At 38.1% G+C, this 24,225-nt stretch overlaps 2 protein-coding genes and 1 long non-coding RNA gene across 5 annotated transcripts in view; 1 reads left to right on the top strand and 2 right to left on the bottom strand.

Annotated features, from left to right (window-relative positions):
- The window catches only part of ERP44 (endoplasmic reticulum protein 44), a 92,722-nt gene extending 89,277 nt beyond the window's left edge, over nucleotides 1-3,445 (top strand). Inside the window, exons 11-12 of the mRNA XM_032860708.1 lie at nucleotides 898-1,000; nucleotides 2,866-3,445. Coding sequence (XP_032716599.1) covers nucleotides 898-1,000; nucleotides 2,866-2,967 — 205 coding nt within the window. The 3' untranslated portion in view covers nucleotides 2,968-3,445. The remainder of the gene's footprint in view (nucleotides 1-897; nucleotides 1,001-2,865) is intronic.
- Nucleotides 3,446-3,875: 430 nt separating this feature from the next.
- LOC116869453 lies at nucleotides 3,876-11,142 on the bottom strand. Its single transcript, XR_004383041.1, has 2 exons — nucleotides 9,294-11,142; nucleotides 3,876-4,510 (listed from the first exon to the last, which is right to left on the bottom strand). It is a non-coding gene; the product is annotated as an uncharacterized LOC116869453 (long non-coding RNA).
- Nucleotides 11,143-15,055: 3,913 nt separating this feature from the next.
- STX17 (syntaxin 17) overlaps nucleotides 15,056-24,225 on the bottom strand; it is a 46,581-nt gene continuing 37,411 nt past the window's right edge. For all 3 annotated transcript variants that reach the window (XM_032860709.1, XM_032860710.1, XM_032860711.1), the window contains 2 exons: nucleotides 17,650-17,736; nucleotides 15,056-16,947 (listed from right to left, as the gene is read on the bottom strand). In XM_032860709.1, the coding sequence (XP_032716600.1) occupies nucleotides 16,708-16,947; nucleotides 17,650-17,736 (327 nt within the window). In that variant the 3' untranslated portion in view covers nucleotides 15,056-16,707. The remainder of the gene's footprint in view (nucleotides 16,948-17,649; nucleotides 17,737-24,225) is intronic.

Genomic DNA, 24,225 nt, shown 5'->3' with positions numbered 1-24,225 from the left:
GGCGGGGGAAAGTCTGCTTCTCTCCCTCTGCCCCACCCCCTACGCACGTGCTTGTGTGCTCTCAAAAATATTTTTGAAAAGGAGAGAATGCTTTAGTGGTGTATGAAGACCTCCCCCAACCAAAAAAGCAAAGGAGGGTCAGTTTCATGGCCTTGAGAAGTGCTTTGCTTTTCACAGTATTAAGCTATCCAGTGGAGTGCCCACGTGGTTGAAGACATTGTGAAATTTTCCCTTATGCTTGGGCGGGGGGGGGGGGTAAGCGAAAAAGCTACATTCTGATTTAAATTATTTTGATGAAATTGGTTCTACTGGCAGTGAATGCCCTCAAGAACCTCAGTTCATATCTCAAAAAAGGACTTACAGGCTCTAGGTTAAGGCTACAGAGGTTAACCTTGCCGGCACAGTGGTGGAGGCTGAAACAGTGCTAGTATTTTTCTTCCAGGGTTTTTATAGTACTCTGGTTGCAAAGCTACGTAGTTTTAAGTGGTGAGGCCCTAATGCTGTTTTTCCCTTGCCCTGTCATTTTTAGCGTGATTCTGCAGAATATGATATATTTTTTAGTCACATATGTTATGGAAAATACATAAAATGCCCAATAATAAGGGACGGTTAAGTAAGTTTTAGGACAGCATCCCGATAGACTCTAATGTATCTGTTAAAATAAGCGTAGAAAAATTTGCGAAACAAGTGCAAGAACTGGAACACAAAACTGAGCATCTGCATTTCATGATGATAAGTGTATAGCAATGTTCAGCATATACCTGGCCTCTGAGAGTTATGGTAGGACTGTAGGTAAAATTTAAAGAAAAAAATTTTTTTTAATGTTTGAAGTTGGTAAAATAGAGGTAAGTCCACTTTAACAGTTTAAGCTAAATTTTTATTTTACTTTTGTTTTAGAATTCCTGGAAAACTCAAGCAGTTCGTATTTGACTTACATTCTGGAAAATTGCACAGAGAATTCCATCATGGTCCTGACCCAACTGATATAGCCCCAGGACAGGTAGGACTCTTTATTTTTTTTTTTAGTGGGAACGCTCTTTTTTCTAGTTAGCCTTGAGGAGGATGTGAAGCTCTTATACAGGCTTGAGTTTCTGCTCCTAAAGATCTCTGTAATGAAATTCTGAATAGACTCTAGATAATAAATTGTTCCTTTTAAAATTAATTTTTAAAGTTACAGAGCTTCAGTAAAGTTTCAAGAATGATACAAAATAGTTTCTTGATCACATAAACAGAAGTGTCCTGTGAGTATGTCCTGTGGAATATGGGTAAAAGGATTAAATACAGTTGGCTTCAAATACTGAAGTAGGAGGTAAGAAGTAGAAGTAGGTAGATCAGTGAAGAAGTCAGTGGATTCTGTTAACTGGTCAAGTCTTCCTCTGTGGCCAGGAGACTGACCACACTACAAAGAAAATAATGATATGGTATTCTTGCTAAACCATCCTAAGCACCTTCACCAATACAGTATTTATAATTTTTAAACTTAAGGTTTAATGCAGCTTTTCATTTGAGATTTAGAATGCTTTACAATTATTTATGAAAATTTTGTATTTGCTTTTTATGTAACTTTTAGCCTGATTTGACTGTTTCTACCTTGTACCTTCTGTTACAAATCATTTCTCTGTTCTGCTTTGTTAAACACCTCTAAAAATGGCGTTTGGATACATTATTGATTTATATCATGTCTGTTGCCATTATACTGAGAGGGAAGATGACACATAACAAAACTCTTATTTCATATGCCCAGAACTTCATTGTTTTGCCTAAGGAACCTCCACATAGAAAAATAAAAGCTAAGTCAATTTTTCCTGAAGAGTCAAATTAAGTTCAATTGTCAAGAATTCCCTTTAGGAATCCAATGACATGCTTTTTCCTTGAAGTCTGAGCTCAGATTTTTCTTTGATAATTAAGCAACTATAGAAGCAAACCGTTTGTTGGCAATAACCCATAGGTGATTATTTCCCTCAGGAAAGTACGCCTACTTGATATTTTATCAGATTAGGAAAAAATGTTACTTACCATTATTATATTATCCTGATTTATTTCAACTTCTCCATTAGACAGTGAACTTCTATTTTATAGTAATATAATTATGGCTTAAACCAAACATGTATCTCAGTAAAAATACAAATGAAAAATGTATTAGGGAAGGGGGAGGGAACATGACAAAATAAAATGAGAAATTTGCAGACATTGCTTCCCATTAATAATGGAAATAAGCCAGTATCCATGGTATGTAACATGGACACTGTTAACTACAGGGGATATTAAAACAGTGACAGTGTATTTGGTCATGTGGAGACAAAGGATAGACAACACACTGCCTTTCCTTTGAAATTCTTGGAAGTCATTCTTAGAGTTCTGTGTATTTTTGTCTTGTTGATGCACAAGTAGAATACTATAGAAATTAATTTCTTACAGCATGGAAGTGTTTATTTTCCTCCTTATGTCAACTAAATTCTGGTATCCAGGTATTCGCTAAATGAAAGTTCTGTCGGTGCCTTTAATCCTCTTTGTGGTCATTTTTAAGAGAGAAGGGTCTGGGCCATCTTAGTCATGGTGGTGCTTCCTCTACAAAACAGTGTAGGAAGACACTTAGGAGTCAGGTATTTTGTTTCCTTCCACTACACCTCAGGAACTGTCGACAGGTCCAGAGGTAAGGGCTCTGTAGCATCCCTGCCCTGGAGAATATTAGTAAGGGCATTTGAATAGGGAAAGTAAGATTTCAAACTTAACTCTTATCTTTGGCACACAGTAGCTATCTTCATTAAGCAAATAATTACAAGACAACTACCATTTGTCTGATACTTTTATTAAAACAGTGTAACTCCAAAAATATATTGATATGTTTTATTCTTTCTCTTGTAGCAAGTCCAAGATGTAGCAAGCAGTCCACCTGAGAGCTCCTTCCAGAAATTAGCACCCAGCGAATATAGGTATACTTTATTGAGGGATCGAGATGAGCTTTAAAAACTTGAAAAACAATTTGCAAGCCTTTCAAACAGCAGCATCAACTTACGTGGTGGAAATAGTAAACCTATATTTTCATAATTCTATGTGTATTTTTATTTTGAATAAACTGAAAGAAGTTTTGGGTTTTTAATTTTTTTTCCTCCCCCTGACTCAAAATGCATTGTCATTTAATATAGCCTCTTTTTAAAAATCTGTTAGGGATTTAAAAAAATAAAAATAAAAATCAGAGGCCTATCTTTGGTTTAAATCTGTCCTGTAAAATTTTTATAAATCAAGTGAAAGGTGACATTGCCAGAAACATACCATTAACTTGCACTGCTAGGTAAGGGAGGACTTAGGGATGTCTCCTGTGTAGTACGTGCTTTTCTTTATATACGATCAATCCTGTTGGTATTTTCATTGTCACATTTCTCAAAGCTAAGAGGGTATATATTCTGGATACTTGGGAGGGGAATAAATTAAAATTTTCACACTGTGTACTGTGTTTTACTGATTGGTTGGATATTGCTTATGAAAATTCCACAGTGGTATTTTTTGGATTCTTAATATGTATCTTAAACATACTATGAAGAGGAGGAGAGCCATAAGCCAGAACATTTGGTGGAATTGTCCTTATGAATTAAGAAAAAGAAAATGAAAAGTGTTATTAAATTTCTTTGTGTTTATCTAACAAAATGGCATACGGATGGCATTTAAAACTTTGAATTATACCTAAATCTGAGATACTAGTAAAGCAGGTTACCAGTGTTGAACCAGATTATTTTTAAGGCTCCTCCTATCATGACATATTAATTTCCAAAGACAAAAACCAGCAGAAAAATTGTATTTCAGTAATTCTAATCTTCTCTCTTGTAGAGTCTTGTTGTAGTTGTATAGATCAAAATCAAAGACAATAAGGCACATAATTTTTTTTTCCCATTGTAAAATTGTTAGAGGACCCTTCCCCACTAGATTCCCTGATTTCCCAGGCCTGCGATGTATAGTCAAATGGGTTCCTGTGCCAGGCCTCAGTACTGCCAGGGAACAAAACCAGAGGGAGAGGACCCTCAGTGTCATATCAGGAGGCCCAATGCCCAAGGAAGACAGGTTCAAAATTGGCTTTCCTCTGGGCCTGGGTTGGTGCTATAGGCCAAGAGTCATTTTATACTTGGAGTCTAAGTCAATCCCAGTTTGGGGAAAGATTATTTTTAAGCTTAAAAGGCTGACATGTGCCATTATATGTAGTGTGTAATATATGTAACATCTTCCAATTCTTTTAAAATAAAGTGAATATTTATAATGCATATTTAATGATTGTTGTTTTAAAAAAATCAGCCTAGAATTCTTAGTTATGCATGACTTATCCATCATTTCATTCAGAATAATAAATGTTGTTAATAAGGTGATAAGGGGCATGTTTAGTATATCTTACCAGATTGTTAATTAGAAAAGCAGGACAGAGCTTCCTCAAGGTTGAGTCTTAGTTCTGTTCAATTCATTGCTTCTAATTAATAACTCTGAAATCAAAGTTGTAGTCTTCAGGTCAGATGATGGACCAAATCTGAGGCAGTTAAAATGAAAATTTGTGAACATTCAGCAGGGCCGCGTACAACAGCAGGAGCAGCATATGCAATTAACTGGAATAAGTTTATAATCCTGTAATTGGCTTTAAAAATATTATAAACAAAAGATAACACTCAAATATTGGATTGCAGAGAGCTGACTTGAGAATAGTTATTATGAAAAAGGCCTCAAGGAACACAGGTTCAGTGTGATTGAAGATAACAGAGTGGCTGTTAAAATATATTTGAGGCTGCATGATTTAGCTTTTATGCATATTGGACTTAAATGTTTATTGAATAAGTAAGCTGCAAAGTGATGTTGGGTAATTTTTGTACCCTTCAAGGGCTGAGCACTCATCAGGACTGGGTGCCCCATTTTATAAAAGGGGAAAAAAGCTCAAGTGCAAAACACCAAAACGCATTAGAAAAGATAAGTTTTTGCCATAGTTCCAGTGCAAAGGTGGGGGTGGGGGTGGTGAGGAGGAGGCCTGTGGCTAAGAAAATGAAAATGGAAGTTAGAGAAAGAATGGGAGCTGATTTACAGGGGCTTGAATGCCAAGCTAAGAGGTTTGTACTGTATCTTACAGGCAGTAGAGATCCACTCAGATTTTTAAGCCAGGAAGTATGTTCATGTTTAAGTTTGAGAAAGAATATTGTGGCCAGAACTAAGAGACGGAGAGGAATAGATACGACAGATGACAAAGATGTAAATTCTGTAGGGATTTGTCACCAGCTGGACTTACAAAGAGAAAGTCCAGGAATTTAGAACTCACAATTTAGACTTCTTCTCCTCTGAACCATGCATCAGAAAATGTTCTAGGTGGAAGTCTTCTCATTTATCCAGTCTGCTTTGGGCCTCAGGCTCCTCAGCTGTGAAGAGGATGCAAGACTGAAGAACAATTGAATTGCAAAACCCAAGCTAGCAGCAGTCCCTTCTGCCTGTCAACCTGCGACATTTTCGAGTTTTGAAAAAATTGCTCTAATAGTGAGGGGGACCATAAAAGGATGAAAACTTTCTTTACATGAAATTCTAAACATGTTTCAAATAGTTAAATGAACCTGTAGAATAAGCATCTAAACCATCTCAATGAGCTCCATGGTGAAGTTGTCAAAGATCACATACAAAGGAAGGAAAAATTGACATGATAAAGGCCAAAAAGAGTGAAATATAAAAATATGTTGAAATATAAAAGCTGAATGAGCTTTGCAGAAAGTGCTAAGTTTGCCCAGAAGGCATTAAAAAAACCAGAAAAACCTGAGGGCAAAAAAAAAAAAAAAAAGAAAGAAAGAGTGTAATGGATTAACAATTAAGAAAAGCAGAATAACTCAACTTTTATTTTTTCTCAGACAAGGAAATGTTGTCTAGTGTGGCAAAAATAAATTGACATTAAACAAAAAAGCAAAAGTGAGAAATAAAAACAATCCTGCCACCCTAAATAATTTCAGGGCTCTTTGGACCAAAGAGTATCCCAAAGAGCTTCTGGAAGTTACAGGTGCTCTGGTAGCAGCTGCTGGAAATCATGAAGAATTTGTGGCGACAGAAGACTGGAAATGAACATAAAGTATTCCCGCTCTCAGAATAACTAAGTTAAGTTGCTGTAGCTATCTTTCTAAATAAATATCTCGTGAACCAAACTGAAATGTTAGTAATCTATATTTGGGGAAAGGATTTAAATAGGTGATAAGAATAAAACTAATAAATTTTAAGCCCAATAATTAAAGACCCTGAAGACAGTAAGTCGTTTCAGGGCTTAAATTGTTTTATGCTGATTATAACTGTTTTCTGTGTTCGTTAGAACCGGTTGGATAGGACCTCTGCCTGGCAACTGTTTTTTAGCTGTGTTTGAATTTTTGTATGTATTTCCAAGTAATAAAACTATATTTATAAAATATTTCTATATTTTAGACTTTTTACTAATTCAGTGTGTCATAAATATCATAATGTGAACATTTTACTCTGAATCCGGATGACCAGTCACAAGCTTTTCCAGTTTTTATTTTTTAGATTACTTAGAAGTACTTGAATCAGAATGGGAAGCTGTATGAATCCTTAGTTGATAGCTCAAACCTGGCCTTTAGTTGGAAGCGCCAAAGCTCCACATTGCAGAGCACTTTGGGGGAGGGCTGGCCTGCCCTTAGACAATAGGTTTTGGAAAGGAAGAGGAAAAGTGCAGCCTACGAACAGCTTTTCTAAAATGCCCCTCTCGGGACACCTGGGTGCACAGTCAGGTAAGCGTCTGCCTTCAGCTCAGGTCATAATCCTAGGTCCTGGGATTGAGTCCCACGTTGGGTTTCTTGCTCACCAAGGAGCCGGCTTCTCCCTCTGCCTGCCACTCTCCCTGCCTGTACTCTCTCTTTCTCTCTCTAGTGAATAAATACATAAAAAAAAAAAAAAAAAAAAAAAATGTCCTCTCTCCTCCCCTGCCTGGCCTAATAAACTCTGTCTATCCACTCTTCAATGCCCAGGACAGTTACCACCCACTGTGGTCTCACAGCCCTCTGTGTATTTTACAGGATCCAGTCTAATTCATGTACAGAAGTACATGAATCCCTTTTCCTTATATCATGTGAATGTCAAAGATGCAGGAACTCCTCTAATTTTGTATTCCCAGCAAGCTAGAGCACCATAGGATCAATAATTCTTATGGAAAAATAAAAGCCAAATTACATAATAAATGAACAAAGGGCAAGAAATTATCTCCATAACTAGAATGGACTCTGCTCCAGGAAAATTAATAGAGGCTGCCCTTTTTCTCTATTAATAACTATACTGTAGGGGTGCCTAGGTGGTGCAGTCAGTTAAGTATCAGGCTCTTGGTTTCAGCTCAGGTTGTGACCTCAGGGTTGGGGGATGGAGCCCTGCATGGGGCTCCACACTCAGTGGAGAGTCTGCTTGAGGAGGAGTCTCCCTGTGCCCCTTTTGCTCTCTCCCTCTCAAATTAATAAATCATAAAAAAATACCTTGCAGTAATAGCAAAGCATTGCTAGGAATTGCTGCCCTGTTTTCCAGCTCTGGGCTACTCAGAAGATCGTGTACTTGCCTATTTGTGCTGTGTCTCATTTTACTTAACTGGGATGGGTGACAGGAAGGAAACTGGATGGCCATTCTCCTGATGCCATATGTAAACTTCTACATGACACACGGAGGATCAGATCAATCTTGGAAGCTTGATACTACGATTGTTTTCTTGCCCTAACCACTGCCCAAAAAGACATCTATTCTGACTTACCAATTCTTCATATCTTCATAATGAGCATGGCTTTCTGATTTAACACGTCCATTTCAGAATTTTTCTAGATTATAAGGTAAATTACCTGGTCTGTGGCTTCTGAAATAGAACTTAACTCCTTAAATTTTAAACTTTTGCCCAAGCTCTGTGTTCTGGCACATTTTCTGTTTTCTGGTCCCTCAGAAATTACAGGTAGTGGTTTATAATAACATCTGTAAGTTCCTACTAACCTTAGAGGATGCTTTTTATCTAAGCCTAGAAACAATAAATTCTTTTAACAGATGCTTTTTTGAGGGGGAGGGAGGGAACAACTCTGCACTTACTTTCATTGCCTTTATCACTAGGGTGGCCATGTAATATTTTCATCCAAACCAGGACATTTGAGAGTGAAAAGCAGCATTAGTAATAATTACACTAGGACACAATGTAAAAAAAAAAAAAAACTGTCCCAGACAAACTACAATGTATCATCACCCTGTTCCCACCTGGACCTGTTCTACAGTTTCATGTTTGGGTATCATTCTTACCAGAGACGAAAAAGATTTACTCCCGGGCGTCTGGGTGGCTCAGTCATTAAGCAGCTACCTTTGGCTCAGGTCGTGGGATTGAGCCCCACATGGGGTTCCCTGCTCGGTGGGAAGCCTGCTTCTCCCTCTCTCACTCCCCCTGCTTGTGCTCCCTCTCTCGCTGTGTCTCTGTCAAACAAATACATAAAAATCTTAAAAAAAAAAAAAAAGATTTACTCTCAACCAGTCATGTGTCATCATTATACCACATTCTTAATAAACCCTTTTAAAAAGTCATTTTAAGAATTCTTGGTATTTCTATAAAGTCTCCACTCATTTTAGGTGTCTCCCTAACATTATTCTTATAGATCCCTTTTTCATTAATGTGCTATTCCTTTAAACTTTAGGAAAAAACAGTAACAATTATAACAGTAGCTACTTATATTCGTACAGTTACGGCAAGCCAGCCTCCATTCCAGACACTTAACATGTATTAATTTTTTTTCATCTTCATGACCACCCTGTAAGACAGGCTAGGTATCAACAAGGAAGGGGAAATTCAAGAAGGGGAAGGCTAGAGAAGTCCTGAGTTGCTGACCCTCACCCTAACCTAAATAATAGGCAGCAGTCTGTTAGAAACAAACCTAGAGAGGAAAGGAAGGCAACTAATGTGCATGAAGAATTACTAAGTGCCAAGCACTCTATTCCTTTTCATTCCTATCAGCTGAGAGGCTGTTTTGTGGGAAACATACATTAACTTGGGTACCGCAGACCTTGGTCAAAATCCCGTCACATGCCTTTAACTTCACCTCTGCCCTTTCTTAATTCCAGTCTCTGCCTGCCTAACAGAGCAATTAAATTCCTGCTGCTACTCTGTTTCAATACTAGGCCATCAGATTATAAATCCTTCCTGGGTGCCTACTGTTCTGACCCCATCAATCCTATGGTTAAGACAGAAGATAAACCCAACTTTTCCATACACTTCTTCAGGTCCTATATCTTCTCTAAGTCACGACTTTTAGCTGAAATAAGAGAAATATCTTTACCTCCAAATTCTTAAATTTCCAATTCATGGCTCCCAAGTCTTGGAAGTGTTTTCCAGATTTCTTCTGTTGCATCACTCCATCCTAAGTTAATATACAAAAGTGAGTACTGAGCAAAGGTCTGATATATCTTAGAAAGCTTTTTCACATTTCCATACATATCCACCAAGAGATGGCACAACACACGTGCTAGGCCCTCATCATTCATTACCTTGAAGTTTCTTGGGGCGTATCATTTCTTTTCCTTCTCATCACTGTTATTTCAAGTGATAAAATATTCCAACAAGCAGATGATCTAGTCCCTGCCCTGAAAGCAGCTTAAAATCTAGTTGGTGAGATCATACCACCGCAAATGAAAGAAGTTTATAGCTATGAAGAACACTGCAGAATGTGCCCCAAGTGAATGAAGCCAGTGAATTGTAGTGGTTAAGAAATAGTGTAGAAATGGAAAACTGGGCCATGAAAGTCTTGGGCACTAACAGATAAGTTTCATGGCTATTTATTTTCTCAGTGGGTTTTCAATAAATATGTATGGAATGAATAGGATGAGAGGACGAAAACAGGCATTCAGTATGAAGCAGGGGATCTCACAGCAGAGAGACACGCAAGCACACATCATTTCTTACATGTGGGAAAGGAAAGCAAATATGTCAAATACCACAAACTCCAGCAAAGGTGAGGTTTACTAACTTCCTTGGCAAGGAAGGCAAAAGGAAGAACTCCTAGGGTTCTAACAGTCTTATCTGATACAAACCAACAGATCGATTCCTTTAAACAAAGAATTATTAAATTAAAAACATGTATAACCACCCCAGTCTATACTTCCATCCTACATCTTCATCACTCTCAAGTTTAGCTCCTTGGTTTTCTCTGAGCACACTATGTTCTTTCATGTTTTCAACCCTTTGTACATGGAACTCCTCTGCTACCTCGAAGCCCACAGCTCTCTTCAGTCAGCCTTAACCTTCTTCCAGGCATCAAGAAAAGTACATGAGCTTGGGTATAGGAGACCTTGGTCAAAATCCTGTCAAACGCCTTCCTCTTACCAAGCCTTCCCCTTCTCTTCCAGGCAGCAAATCAGTCCATCTTCTGTGCCTTCATCCTATTTTGTTTATTCTTCTTTTAAGGTACTAACCACGTCTTACTGTGATTTACTTGCTTTACGTACCTGAATTCATTAGCTTGAATGATTTAACAAGGGTAGATTCCATAGGTCTAAGATTTTTCTATGTATGGTGGCCTTGGCATGCAACACACAACAAGCATTCAATTCAATGTTTGTTGAATGAATTTATTGCATGTTTCCTTATACAAGCACCACTCAACAACACAATTAATTCAGTAAGATTTACAGAATTTGTAGATATTCCCACCACTGGGCCTTTTCTTGTGCTGATCCTTGCTAACATCAAGGGTTTAACAATAAAATGGAAAATATCTTAGAGGGTTTAATTAATGAAACCCAGGTAAACATCTTTTTAATGATTGACCATAATACAACAAAATCTCAAGTACTTGAGAAATGTATGAATAACGTATATTCTTGAGTTGTTTTTCTCAAATATTTATTAGTCAGGTTTCTCACAGGAGCTAGACAATGGTCCATTCAAGGCTGGAGTATCTATGCTGCTGAAGAGAAATCCCCATGCTCTGGCTACCAGATGCACAGATGACAAAACTAACAGTTTTAGGGGTTAATAAATTAAATGTAATTTCTTCTGGGGGGGACAAAAGATTTTCCTTAAGAAACAACTTTTAGGCTGATCAGTTGTGTAAAATGCAGTACTACAGAATTTTTCAAATGTAAACAGTTTATTACCAGTTTATAATTTCACCATGGGAAAAAAAAAACAACAACCTTAAAGTCATTTTTATGGAATGTCTGATTCTCAGTGGCACTGTCAGTTGGTGAGTAGTTGAGTTTGAAGAGATAAAGCTAGGGCCAGAATAGGGAAAGTTGTGAATGCTAACCTAAGGGTTTTCAACTTTATCGAGTATTCAGGGGAGCCACTGCTGAAATATTTCAGCAGAAAAATGGCCAAGGGACCTAGTTTTCATTATTGTGGCACTGATGTGAGGAATGGCTTAAAGTTGGAGGAAGTGAGGTAGGGGGTATGAGGTAACACAGTCTTTTACTAGAGTGATGACTATGAACATATTTAGAAATAGATGCAACTAACATTCAAAGTAGAACTGACAGGAGCCAGTAAGAAGCTACATATGAAGAATGGAGAGTGTCAAGTTGCTAACCACTGAGGTTTATGGTTGGCAAATCCCAGACTGGAATAGGAGAAGGCAGCCACCACTGAGAAAAAAAGCTTATCAGGGGAAAGACAAAGCCCAAATTAGCACTGTGATCTCCTGATGCCCCATCCAATTTTCTTTTCACTATAGCCACTGCCTGATCTGGAATTTTAGCTGGTCTGAAAGACCGTAAGCCTCAGCATACAACTTGGTATGGCAGAACAAAACTTCAGTTGAATTACTTTGAGGGGTTTTGTTTTTCTTAGACCTTGGTATAATTCTAGCTGTTGTGCCAACTAGCTTTGATCTTGGGCAAATCATTTTTATTCAATTTATTTTTTTATTCAATTTATTTCTTTTGTTAATTTTGCACAGATATATCTATCTCCAAATATAATTTGAGAGTGGCAATGTGGACAATAATATTCATCTTTTGCCATTGATTGTTTATAATACCGAAGAAACAGAAAGTTCCTCTGTAAAATGGTGTCAAATTAATGAATATAAATAGCAAGAACCACCTGTTAGAAACAAAATGTTGTTAAAAACACAAACAGAACCTAAACTACTTACATTAATTTAGGCTCCCAGGGAAGCTTTCCTACCTTTTATTAGTCCTATGGTTCCTTACAAACATTATCTAACATTCATTAGTACCAGAGAGCTGAAGTCACATGGTACCTTAAGAGAACAGGTCCATTTCACAGGAGAACCTTTCCCCCAGGCTTTTCATCATCCTTTCTCCCAGATTTTATGTGGCAGCAATGAAGGGCAAAGGAGACCCTGAGAAACACCTTTCAGTTTTAAGTTAACACAAAGCATGGCTTGGTGTAGTTTCTGTTCTTCACTGCAGAGAAATGCTGCACATTTCATACTTACATTTCAGGCTTCCTCACCTTCCTGTGACTGGTATGACCAGTATTCAGTCCTTACTCCTGTGCAAACTACGTAGGGCACAGGCAGCCCACAGAGATAGGTTTTTAGACTTGCAAGAGTCTCCCTTTACAGCATTCAGCTTTAGTATAAACTAAAAGTTCTTGCTCCAGGAGCTCTGGCCAGCATACCCCCTGTCTGGGCACCTGTAGGTTATCGGCTCCAGCACAGGGAAGCAGGAGAGCAAAACCATCAGAAGAAAAGCAAAACTAAGAATGGAAGAGAGGAGAGGTCATAAGGACAAGGGGGTGTAATCCATGACTAATACACACTGAGATGGCTCTTCTATTTACTTTGCAAAATGTCTTTGGAGGCAATTCCAAAAGAAAAGTTTCAAAAATGTTCTAAGTAATACTAGTGTCACTAGAGTAAGTATGTGATTTCCCAAGAGTACCATTTTAAAAGATAGCAATCATTTGATTCTATGAGTTATGATAGATTTAAGAAAAAAACATTTCATTTTTAATACAAAAAGCATTGTTGAAGAGATGGCTATAACCCATGGAATACAAGGAAATTTGTAGGATGTGTAGGTGGGTTAGAAGCATTTTTAATTTTATAGTATAAGGACCAAATTCAGCACTAGGTACTTCTACATCAGCCACTATTAAAAACTTTGAAGCTGCAGGACACTTCCTGAAAAGATTAAAAACAAAAAACTGCAAACGCACATGTAATTTCACAGCAAGCCTGCCTTACAGAAGATACTGGTGTTTGGGTGAAGCAGGATGAATGGCCCACCTCAATTTTATGTACAGAAGTAGCAGAGTGGGGGAGTAACAAATTTTTGTAGTTCAAGAGACCCAGTTAACATCCCCCTGGCTTCAACATTTCACAGCTGAATAACCCTCTGTAAGTCATTTAACTTCTCTGAGACTCAGTTTCCTTACCTGTAAAATGCCTAATGAAGTGCCTGGAAAACAGAAGATATTCAATAAATATCAGTTTCTCCATAGGGTGTTTTCTTCTTTTCAAACAAAGGGTCACAACCCATTGGTAGATTATGAAATCAATTTGGTAGGTTGCACCCAGCAATATTTTAAAAACTGAAATAAAAAATACTGGAGTACACTATATGTAATGGTATTCTCCATTATAAGTAAACTGAGTTTTGATATAAATGCATTTTTTTACTGTGGGTTACAACCACAAAGTTTGAAAGTATGCTCTACAGAAAAATTCTCAGATTATTATATCACAAAGTCTTTAGAAAAACAAAAAAGGTCTTAGGAGCACTGCCTTTATTCCAATGGACGCTATACACCACCCCCCTCATTCTGCACTTTCCCCCGTGATTTAGTTTTATAACTGGAAGTTTGTACCTCTGTAAATTTTAAGAACTTAACCAAAGTAACCCTTAACCTTCTAACTTGAATGTATTAAAAATAAGACATGAATCAAGGAGGAGAGGAATTTAATCTGATACCCTAGGGCATTAAATTCAGTTTAAGATTGGTTTCTGTGTCATATTAATTAATTCACACCTCTAAACACTTGATAGTTTATTATAGTTGATTAAACATTTCTAGAAAGTTCTACCAAAAGTTAGCTTTTAGATTCTATTACAGGGAAATTAGGCAGAATTTCTAAATGGTTTTAAATTATAAGACTTTTTAAAACAACTACAATTTGCCTGAGCATGAAGGCTGGTAGGGTAATATTCCAATCCTGATTGAGTAGTAAAAATCAAAAGGCCTATTTGAGCACATACAGTGGTGTCCCAAACTGGCTGATGAAAAATGAGAGATCCTCAAACAAAATATGAACTTCAATTACAGGCCTCCTCTCTCCTCCAGTTCCCAGTGTTAAACTAGCCTGACAGGATATTAAGTCCCTAGGGCCATTAAGATGGTGGGCTAAAGGTAGGGGCACCTGGGTGGCACAGTCAGTTAAGGAACCAACTCTTGGTTTTAGCTCGGGTCATGATCTCAGGGTTGTGAGATCAAGCCCCGCATCAAGTTCCATGTGCTCAGGCTGGAGTCTGCTTAAGACTCTCTCCCTCTCGCTCTGCCCCTCCCTCTCATGCTGTCTCTAAAATAAATAAATCAACCTTTAAAAAAAAAAAGATGGTGGGCTAAAAAGCATAGCCAATTGTGGGTTGGCAGAGTGGGAATGATATGGAGCAAGGAAGATTGGGCCATGTTGAAGGGAAGAATACTCAGAAATTACAGGATTCAATAATTACAGCTGAATCTTGATGGAACTGTATCTTAAATTCTTTGTTTTAGCTGACCAGGCCAGACTGGCCATTGTTAGTTACCCTATGGGACTGAAGTTTAGCAATCTTGTTTTAAAAAAGCGCCCTGCATGAGTCTGATCCTCATTCTGGTTTGAATACCCCATGTTAAACGGACAACGAAGGTCAGAAACTATTTTAAAAGGTGGAGTTCCAAAGTAATTATCCTAGCCTTACAGGTATCCGGTATCAAATACCGTATCAGAACTGGACACTTATTCAAGGCACTTCCTTCTTGGCATTATACTGAAGATATAATTCGCAGATAGCAATACTTGATATTTTCCAGTTATTTAATGCCAGTAAGAAATGATGCTTTCTCTTCATTAGAATTCATTGGTAAAAGTAAAAAAAAAAAAAAAAAAGTGTAAGAAAGAAAAGTCTGGCTATATTAGACAAAGAAAAGTAGCAAGCAAACAATAAAAATTATTAAGAATAACTCAACAAGAGAGAAATGATAAGCATTCAACCACCTGAGGAATCTCTTTGGCTCCTGTGCTCACGCATTTTGTGGTACAGGTGCCCATTCCTCTACTCTCAGAAAACAGTAAAGATTAAGGCAAAAGGTGGCTCCTTCTTATTTCAAATGAACTTGGGGTACAGGATGAGGCTACCTGTGATTTTCAATTCTTTTTTTCACAAAATTAAAACCTTTTTGTTATTTGGGTTGGGCTGGGCCATGTTTGCTGTCAATGTCAAGTGTTGGGATTAGCACCACAAATCCTTCATCAGGATCACTCTTGGCACCAGGCTTTGTCTATCATCTTGAATATGAGGAAAGGTGAGCAAGAACGCCACTCCTGGGAAGAGATAACAGCTGGGAAAAGTAAAGCATAGGAGACAGCAAAGCCTGGGGAAAAGGATGGTAGTTAACAGAAGTGAGGTAGAAAGCTAGTTCTTAGCTCCCCAAAAGGCCAGCTGAAAAGACTTAGGGTCAGAGATTCCCTGCATGGCCGGTACATTAGTCTCTTAAAATTGTAAGATGCCCCAAGAAATGATCTGGTACCTCCTGCTACCTGCTTATTTTTTACCTCAAACTCTAACAATGCTGGAAATATTGGAGATTTCCTTTCTTTCTCTCTTTTACCTAGAGGTTATAGGAAAGGATGAATGGATATAGGAGACAATACAAGAAAGCAGATTAGGAGAAAAGTCCTCATTACACATGGGTAGAATTCACCCCACAAGTCAAAGAACTTTGCAGAATTACAAGGGAGGGAAGGCAGAGGGCACTAGATCTTTGAGTTGTTAAAAGACAGGCTGACAGACCAAGCTTAGTGACCGGCTTAATAGTCTCCTATCACTTGAGATTCTGTGTTCTTTATTTCAAAAGATAGAAGGAAGAGTTCAAAGAAGCCAGTGTCACAAATTAAGGTATCTCAAAGAGAAGCTGCACCTCTCTTTCCATTTTCTTACACTATTAGTGTCCTTCACCAGAAAATACAGGTGGACCAAACTATAATAGGGTTCACCAAATGGACTCCATTATGTGGTTCACCTGTGCCCCTCACTAGATCCTGATTTCCTTATTTGATAAGAAAGGCTCTTGAACTCCCCATTCTTTTCTTTGTTAACAGGCCTAAATAACCTCCTATATATAGGAGATCAATAAGCATATTTATAACACAGTTAGTCTTAGGGTCTCCAAGTCAGGGTTATGGAATACACCAGCCTTCCATAATCCATCATGTCCACACATCTCGAGTCCTTATCAAAGTTAAAAATCCATTTTTTACATTTCTATGCAGAAAATCTGGTCCTTGGCAGTCTTTAAACTTTACCTGACATTACACACCCTCAGCCCAGGCTCCTCGATCTCTAAGGTCTCCCTAACACTCCAGCAAACAACAAAATATATCTACTTAGCACAGTTCAATCCCATTTGAGCATCTATAGCCACTATCTTGACATAATCATGTTCCAAAAGCTGACTGAGTGTCCAACAGCAGCAAAGATCCTCATTAGGATAGACACGTTGGCGCCAATAATGCTGAAGTTTGGTTTTTAACTGCATTTTTTGTCAGTTTGGCTGGGAAGATCTGGACAGCTGGAAGTGAGCTTCTCCATCATTTTCTGTTTCTTTCTTTGTATCAATTTTCCACCTGTGAAGCCCAACACCCCACCACCAAGTGCAGCTGCAATTCCTGCCACTTTGAAACCTGCAAGGAGGCCAATCGGACCCCCTACCACTCCTCCAATGAGTGCACCTGCCACAGGCAGAGCTGCCAGCTTGTATTTTGCAGCCTGTAAAAAAAAAAAAAAAAAAAAAATTCAATTTAGAAATTGAGTTGAGAATATCCGCCTGTGGTGATGTGCATTTTCCTCTCATTACTCCTGGCAATGCCTCTTTAACTCTTGGTACATAATGAACCTTAGCGCTCAGGAGAGGAGGCAGTATTCCACAGGTACTACAATTGTTCCCAATCTCAGAATTTGGAGAAATGAGCTACGAAAAGTGGACTACCACAAACGGATTTTACTTGCAAAACAAGCAATCCACTAACTATCTAGCAAGCTTACTTAAACAGTTTCAGCTGCTACAGATAACCCCCCAAAGCTTTTATGTTGCATAGACATTATTCTGTGCTATATACCTGGGGTTCTATGGGAAATAGATGGTCCCACTCCCCACGTACACTCTTGCCCCTACTGGATTCTGGTGACACTTTACTCTCTGAACCTCTGCAAATATTCCCTTATAATACCAAAATGCCTTATAGTGGGGCTTTGGTTTATCCTCTGAAAAATTTCTCTCCCGACAGAACGAATCTTAGAGTAGAATATTACAACAGTCATTGATTTCTTGCACTACCAATGTGTCATTTGTTCCTTATTTCCTTAATTGCTGGTTCGCTCCACATTAAAGAGAGCAGATCAATTGGGTTAATACGAGAGATTCCTGGGAGCCAGAGTACCATTGATTTGTCAGCAGGAGCAGAATCTTACCTTCCCCAAGTTTTTGGTTCCCTCTTCAACATTCACAGCAGCTCTGTTGACATGGTCTTCAATGCTGTCAATCTTCTCCTGCTGAGACTAGATGCAAAGGAATTATGAGTGAGCATTCCTGCTGGGGAGCAGCAGTCAGCCAATACACACTATTTTAATTCCTGTAATCAGGATCCCGTGTACTACAGCCTAGCAGTCTGAATAGTGGTTCATTAATAGCATCTGATAAACTATGCCGAAAGTACAAATTCATTTGAGGGTGATTTAATTATTAGATAATAAAAGGGTGGCACCTTTATAGGAAAAAGCATCTCACACTAACATTCATTCAAACATACAAACATATTATTCTCCAAATGAATCTACTTTGTCAGAGAAGAAAAATCCAAATAAGCATTTACACATCGTGTTGAGGTTGATGATAAAAAACACAAACAAAATCAAACAAAAAACTTCTTTAACTTATCTTCTTTGAAGATTCAAAGATTTAATTAAAATAGGCAAATTTACCTTAGGAGTAAAATGCCCTTGGATCCAATAAAATCAAATGATTACTTTTCAAAATGAGAATACAATTTGGTGTGATCTATCACAAAAACTTTCTACTTGTGATATACAGTAGGGAGCAGTGAATGAATTTACTGTTCTGAACTTCACACCTGTACACTTTAATACATTTTAAAATCCTGACAAGTTAAAATGTTTCAGATCAAAGATATTAATAAAGCATTCTACCAAAAAATGGCAACACCCGTGCTGACACAATAAAACTTGTGACTCATGGAACCTCTGGGTGAGTGGGAGGAGTGACTTTCCCCTCAGAGGTGTGAAGCCCCATTACATTTCTCAGAACTGGCTACTGGACCTCAGCTCCAACACCTCCAGTGACAGGAATTCATTACGTGCCACAGGAACCCAATCCCATTTTAAATAAAGTTTAGACAGAATTTATATACAGTAATTTTGAGGGTATAGAATGATGAATTCCGACAAATGTATAAAACTCAAGTAACCACTATCGCATGAATATATAGACTAGGATTTTTTTTGTTGGTTTTGAAAGATTCATTTATTTACTTTGGAGAGCAAAAGAGTGCACGTGCACACGGTGGGGAGGGATAGAAAGAGAGGGAGTGGGAGAGTCTTAAGCAGACTCCATGCTGAGCGCAGAGCCTAACATGGGGCTCAATTCCATGATCCTGAGATCACAACCTGAGCCGAAACCAAGAGCTGGATGCTGACTGAGCGACCCAGGCACCCCAAGGTTTTTTTTGTTTTTGTTTTTTTAATTCACAGAAGAAAGAAGAGAATCCCTCTTTGATTCCAGCTAAATCCCACTTCTTTAGTGTAACTGTGAAATAATTCAACTTTAATCCTGAAGCATTTAATTGCCCTCTTAACACTAAATCGGATATGAACACTCTTCTAACTCCAAACATCATATGAGATCATGAAACACAACACAGCTAATTTTTCCCCCCACAGGAGCTTCCTATCAGCATTACTGACATCCTTCTCTTCTGATTCACCAAGTTTGTACCTTTTCAGTGGTAGACCTTTTATGGTATCCCTTCATTCCTGTATTCTCCACTGCTATTCTTGAAATCTCTAACACAACCCTGAAAAAAAGTCCTTTATCTGTTTTCCTTTTAACATTTCCGTCAGAGACAAGTACAACAGTGATTCTCACATGTGAGTGTGCACCAGAATCACCCAGAAAACTTACTGAAGCACAGATTGCTGTGTCCTACCCCCTGAGCTTTTGATTCCGTAGACTTTAGGTGAAGCCTGAGAATTTGCATGAAATATGAGTCCCCAGGTGATGCTGTAAGTCCATGCTTCTCACACTTTAAAAACCACTAACCTAAGTACACAATCAGATTAAGGGCACAACCTTCTTGGCCAGATGTCCTGTTTTCAAATCCCAGTACCGTGTGCCCTTGGACAAATTACTCAAGCTCTCCAGGTGTCAATATTTTCTCACAAGTATAATGATATACTTCACAGAGTTGAAGTGAGGATAAAATGAGATAGGGTCTGTAGAGTGTGAGGAGAAAAATAGAAAAAGTCATCCTGATCTTCTCAAGAAAGCTTAACACCCATCTTTCTTTTCTAAAAAGTATATTAAACTTCCTATGAGGCTTGAAAATTCTTGGGCATTAAAACATTAGATCTTTCCTAGGCATTCATTCATTCATTCAGTTTTCATTTTCCTCAGACAATAAACTTACTTAATGTTAGTTCTCTTCTTTCAACTCATAGAAGCATAAGTCCAACACTAGTAACATCCAACTTGTTGGGATTTTTGACACTGAATTTCTGTCATTGTTTCTATTTGGGACATCCTAACACTTTCCATTCTTGCCTGAAAGTCTGTGCTAGGAGATAATCACAGGCGTGATTACCAACCTCCACATCCCGATGAGCTGAGGGGAAGAGGGAAAATAGCCAATACACCTCCTTTCTCTCAGACCCCAAATAATTTTGTATACCTACCAACCTCCCCTTTTTGCTTCTGATTTGCTTATGTTTGCTTTCATCTGCCCAGGCCTCCCACATTTGACAATCTTCAAACTCCCTTTATGACATTTATACTTTGGCCCCTCATACATGTTCTCAGCATCCCTTTAACAGGGAGTTGAACCATATATGAAAGACACTAACATAAAGACTCTTCTCTTTGCAAAGGGAAAGAATTCTCAAAAGACTCTAAGGCTATGTTGATGGATTTCATTTTAAAAAATAGTGAAGTAGGTCCCCTTGTCTTCCCCCCCAAAATAAATGAATCTTAATAAGCAGTTATAAGAGCATCTAAGATTCTGAAAAAGAAATGTGATTTATTAAGTTAATGTTGGTTAAGTAGAATGCAATTTGGGCATTTGAAGTCAAAACTAATGAACTGTTTTTCCCTTGAATGCTTGTTGTGGACACTTGTATACCCAGCATCCTCTCTATCAAGCAACAGTAATACTTTCAACAGATCCATTCCCCCATCTATTTACATCAATAAAAATGCTCTCCCTTGCAGAATCTTGCTAGTGGTTGTATAGTTTTATTAATGTGGTAAAAGCTATGGGTTTAAGAGGCTATTGCCAAAACTGTGGTTATTTTCTTTTATTCCCGACTCTCAATTACAACCATCTTTCGAGGCTAGCTCTAGTCTTAGATCTTGGCCAATCCAGGTTAACACTGAGCTATCCCAGTTCTGAAGTCCAAAAGTATGTAATCTATAATTCTTAATCACAGGCAATAAATAATACACACAGAAAAGCTCAGAAACATACACACACTACTACATACAGAGTCCAGGATTATATTGGCCTAGACAGGCAATAAACAGAGTACATAAGTAGGATGTTGATATCATGGGATTTGGTAATAGAAGAGGGAACTGTAAGGGACTACAGTACTAAAATATCTAAAGGTAACAGTGGTAGAACTCTAAGCAAGGAGCCAAAGAAGGAATCCTGTAAGAGAGGGACAAAGGCAGGGACAGCATTTGGGGTCAGAGGAAGGAAAGGGGATGGGAAGTAACAGACATTATCTCATTTCGTCCTCTCATCAATTTTACAAAGCTCATTGTCGTCAAACAACATCCTTAAGGTCAAGTGGCTAATAAATCCAATCGATCTGATCTAATCGACTATGACCCAATTTTTACTCATAGGGAATAAGGTAGAAAGTAGAGACAAAATTGGACCAGCAGCAGGGTGACATGCCACTGACTGACAGGCCCAGAGTTCTTTAAATGCCCCTTGCCAAGAAATAGGGCTAGTTCCATAAGTACTAGACGGCACTTGAGAAGAGGGCACTTGAGCAATAAAGGTTGAAGAAAACTGAATCAGGGTGCTTAGATATTAATCCATCATTGGACCACACCTGGATCTCTTGATAGCTTTGTGGGTTCATTCTTCATTATGGTAAAAAATATATAAAATTTACAAATTTTAACCATTTTTAGTGTGCAATTTAGTGGCATTAAGTACATTCACAATGTTACGCAATTATCAAGACTATCCTATAGGTTGTTTTTTTTTTTTTAAACTGTTCTCTAGTCTTCACTGAGCTTACTTAGCACAGTCCTATGCACATAGAAAGTACTCCAAAAATACATGGTTAATTTGTCTAGATACTATCATATCCATGTGACAAGGATGTGGTCACTGTGCTTGTGTTCCCAAGTCACTGGTGCCTAAATGGAGCTTCTGTGAGTGAGTACTGACCATGTGGTCATGGGAACTCAATCACCCTGGGAATAGTAATCAGTGGTTCTCCTTTGAGCTTTTGCCTAATACATTCTGTTCCATGTCCTCACACAGATTATTATAAATAGGACATTTGTATAGAACTATGGCTATAGCCAAAGTCTTCCTACACAAATCTTCCTTAGATTAGGGGTTAGGAGCTATTTACGTAAGCTAATCGGATATATAATTATTAAATGGCCACAGGCCCTCAATTTTTCTTTCATGTGCCTATCCCTCTGGAAGGGAAATGTATTTGCCTGGAATGAGACGAACTTTGTACATGTTTGTTTGTTTCTTAAATCAACTTAATTGAGGTATAATTTACCTACACTATAACTCACACATTTAATGTGTAGATATCATGTACAGATTTTACAAACTACATTATATCAGAGAGTTAGAATAATTGAAAAATCTCTATTCTGAAACAACAAATATTTGGGGATTCTTGTATCATTTCCTTTTATATGCAAGTATATGGATAGATTACAGAGATACTTAATCCAGAAACTTCAAGCATTTTTCTACTTCTGATTTAGCAGCATCAAAAAAGGAAAATGCTTTAAAAAATTTACTGATGTTCAATTTCAGGCATTAAATTTCAAGAAAAAATACAAAAACTAGAAAACAAACAGATGAAGGGACTAGTATTGAAAAGTCTAGAAAATCATATTCTAGAAGGAACACATTAAAGAATTAAGAGTTCTTAAAAGAAAAAAAATATGGTGAGGTTGGGTAGGGTGAGGAAGGGTAATATTGGTCTCAAAAAGTTGAAAAATTTTATATGGAAAGATGACAAAACTTGTTCTGTGTACGGCTCCAAGTGGGCAAAAGTACCAGAGGGAAGTTACTGTAGGGCAGAGTTTATATAAGGAAGAACTTCTAAGAGGCAAAGAGAGTCTCCAAACAGAATGGCTGAAGTATAAATTATCCCTGCACTGTAATTGTTCAAAAAAAGGCAAAAAACCATCTTTATGAGAAGCTGGGGCAAGAACAGAAGAAATAGATTAGCTGGCTTCATAAATTCAGTCTAATTCCATTCTGAGATTATGTAATCCAGGGACTTCTTATACTTGAAAGCCAGATGTCAGGGAAACCATAATTCAAAGACGTAAAACCCCCAGATCACAGTTTGGTCAAGAACAAAGAACTAAGCCTAGACAGAAGCATGAGCCGACACAGGTTTCCTCCTATAGGTACATACAGACACACACATAAACATCCAACCTTCCCATACTTCCTGGGAAGGAAACATAAGAATAACTTAGAAAAAAAATGACAGAAAACCTATTCTGTCTTTCCCACCAAATCCTACTTTATGTTCCCTCATCTATGTTAACAGTATCACTGGCTACCCAATTATGCAGAATAAAACCTTAATGTTTGACTCTTCCATCTTCCTCCAGTTTCTAAGCCTATCCCAGAAATACCTCTCAGCTGTTCTTTACCTTTATACCTTGTATTGCCATTGTTCTTGGTAAAACTTTTTTTAATAAAGATTTTATTTATTTGACGGAGACACAACTAAAGAGGGAACATAAACAGGGGAGAGGGAAAAGCAGGCTTCCTGCTGATCAGGGAGCCCGATGTGGGGCTGGATCCCAGGACTCGGGGATCATGACCTCAGTGGAACGCAGCTGCTTAGCAACTGAGCCACCCAGGCACCCCTGTTCTTGGTGAGTCTCTTGCTACTTATTCCTAACTAGTCATCCTGCCTATTATCTCCCCCTGCTAAAGGTAATCTTTCTCAACCAAACTGGATCATATCACTCTAACCTGCTCAAAAATCTATATCAACTCCTTAATGCCTACAAGCTAAAGTTCAAATTCTTTGGTATGGCCCTCAGTACCATCTCAATCAAGCCCTCACACTCCTTACTTTGCCTGCCCATAGTATCTCATGCTTTGTCATTCTTGAAAGCCATACACTTCTCTACTCCATGTCTTTGTTCACCTGTTTTCAAGTGCCGCCTTCCCCACTCCCATCTGTGCATATTTTACTCAGTTTTCAAGGCTCAAGCAAATGCTACCTATCTCGTAAAGCTATCCTTAATGTTTCTACCTCACAACCCCTACCGCCCTCCCTTGGAATTAAATGTTTCTGTTAGAGCTGATAATACTTCCCTTCATCCCTCATTTCTGCACTTAATAGTCATGCTTGAAATTTCAGTTTTGGGGGTCCAAACTTATCCACAACCACTATAAATCCTTAAAGGCAGAGAAGAGGCCTCATTTATTCCTATAGCTAACCTTGTCAGACCCTTGGTGCCAAGATTTAACACAGTACCTTCCATGTAACAAATGCTTGATAAATGTTTATTAAATTGAT

This window comes from Lontra canadensis, unplaced genomic scaffold, assembly GCF_010015895.1.
Source record: "Lontra canadensis isolate GAN:19392208 unplaced genomic scaffold, GSC_riverotter_1.0 scaffold19, whole genome shotgun sequence".
In the NCBI taxonomy this organism is placed as follows: Eukaryota; Metazoa; Chordata; class Mammalia; order Carnivora; family Mustelidae; genus Lontra; species Lontra canadensis.
This window is presented reverse-complemented; position numbering and strand designations above follow the sequence as displayed.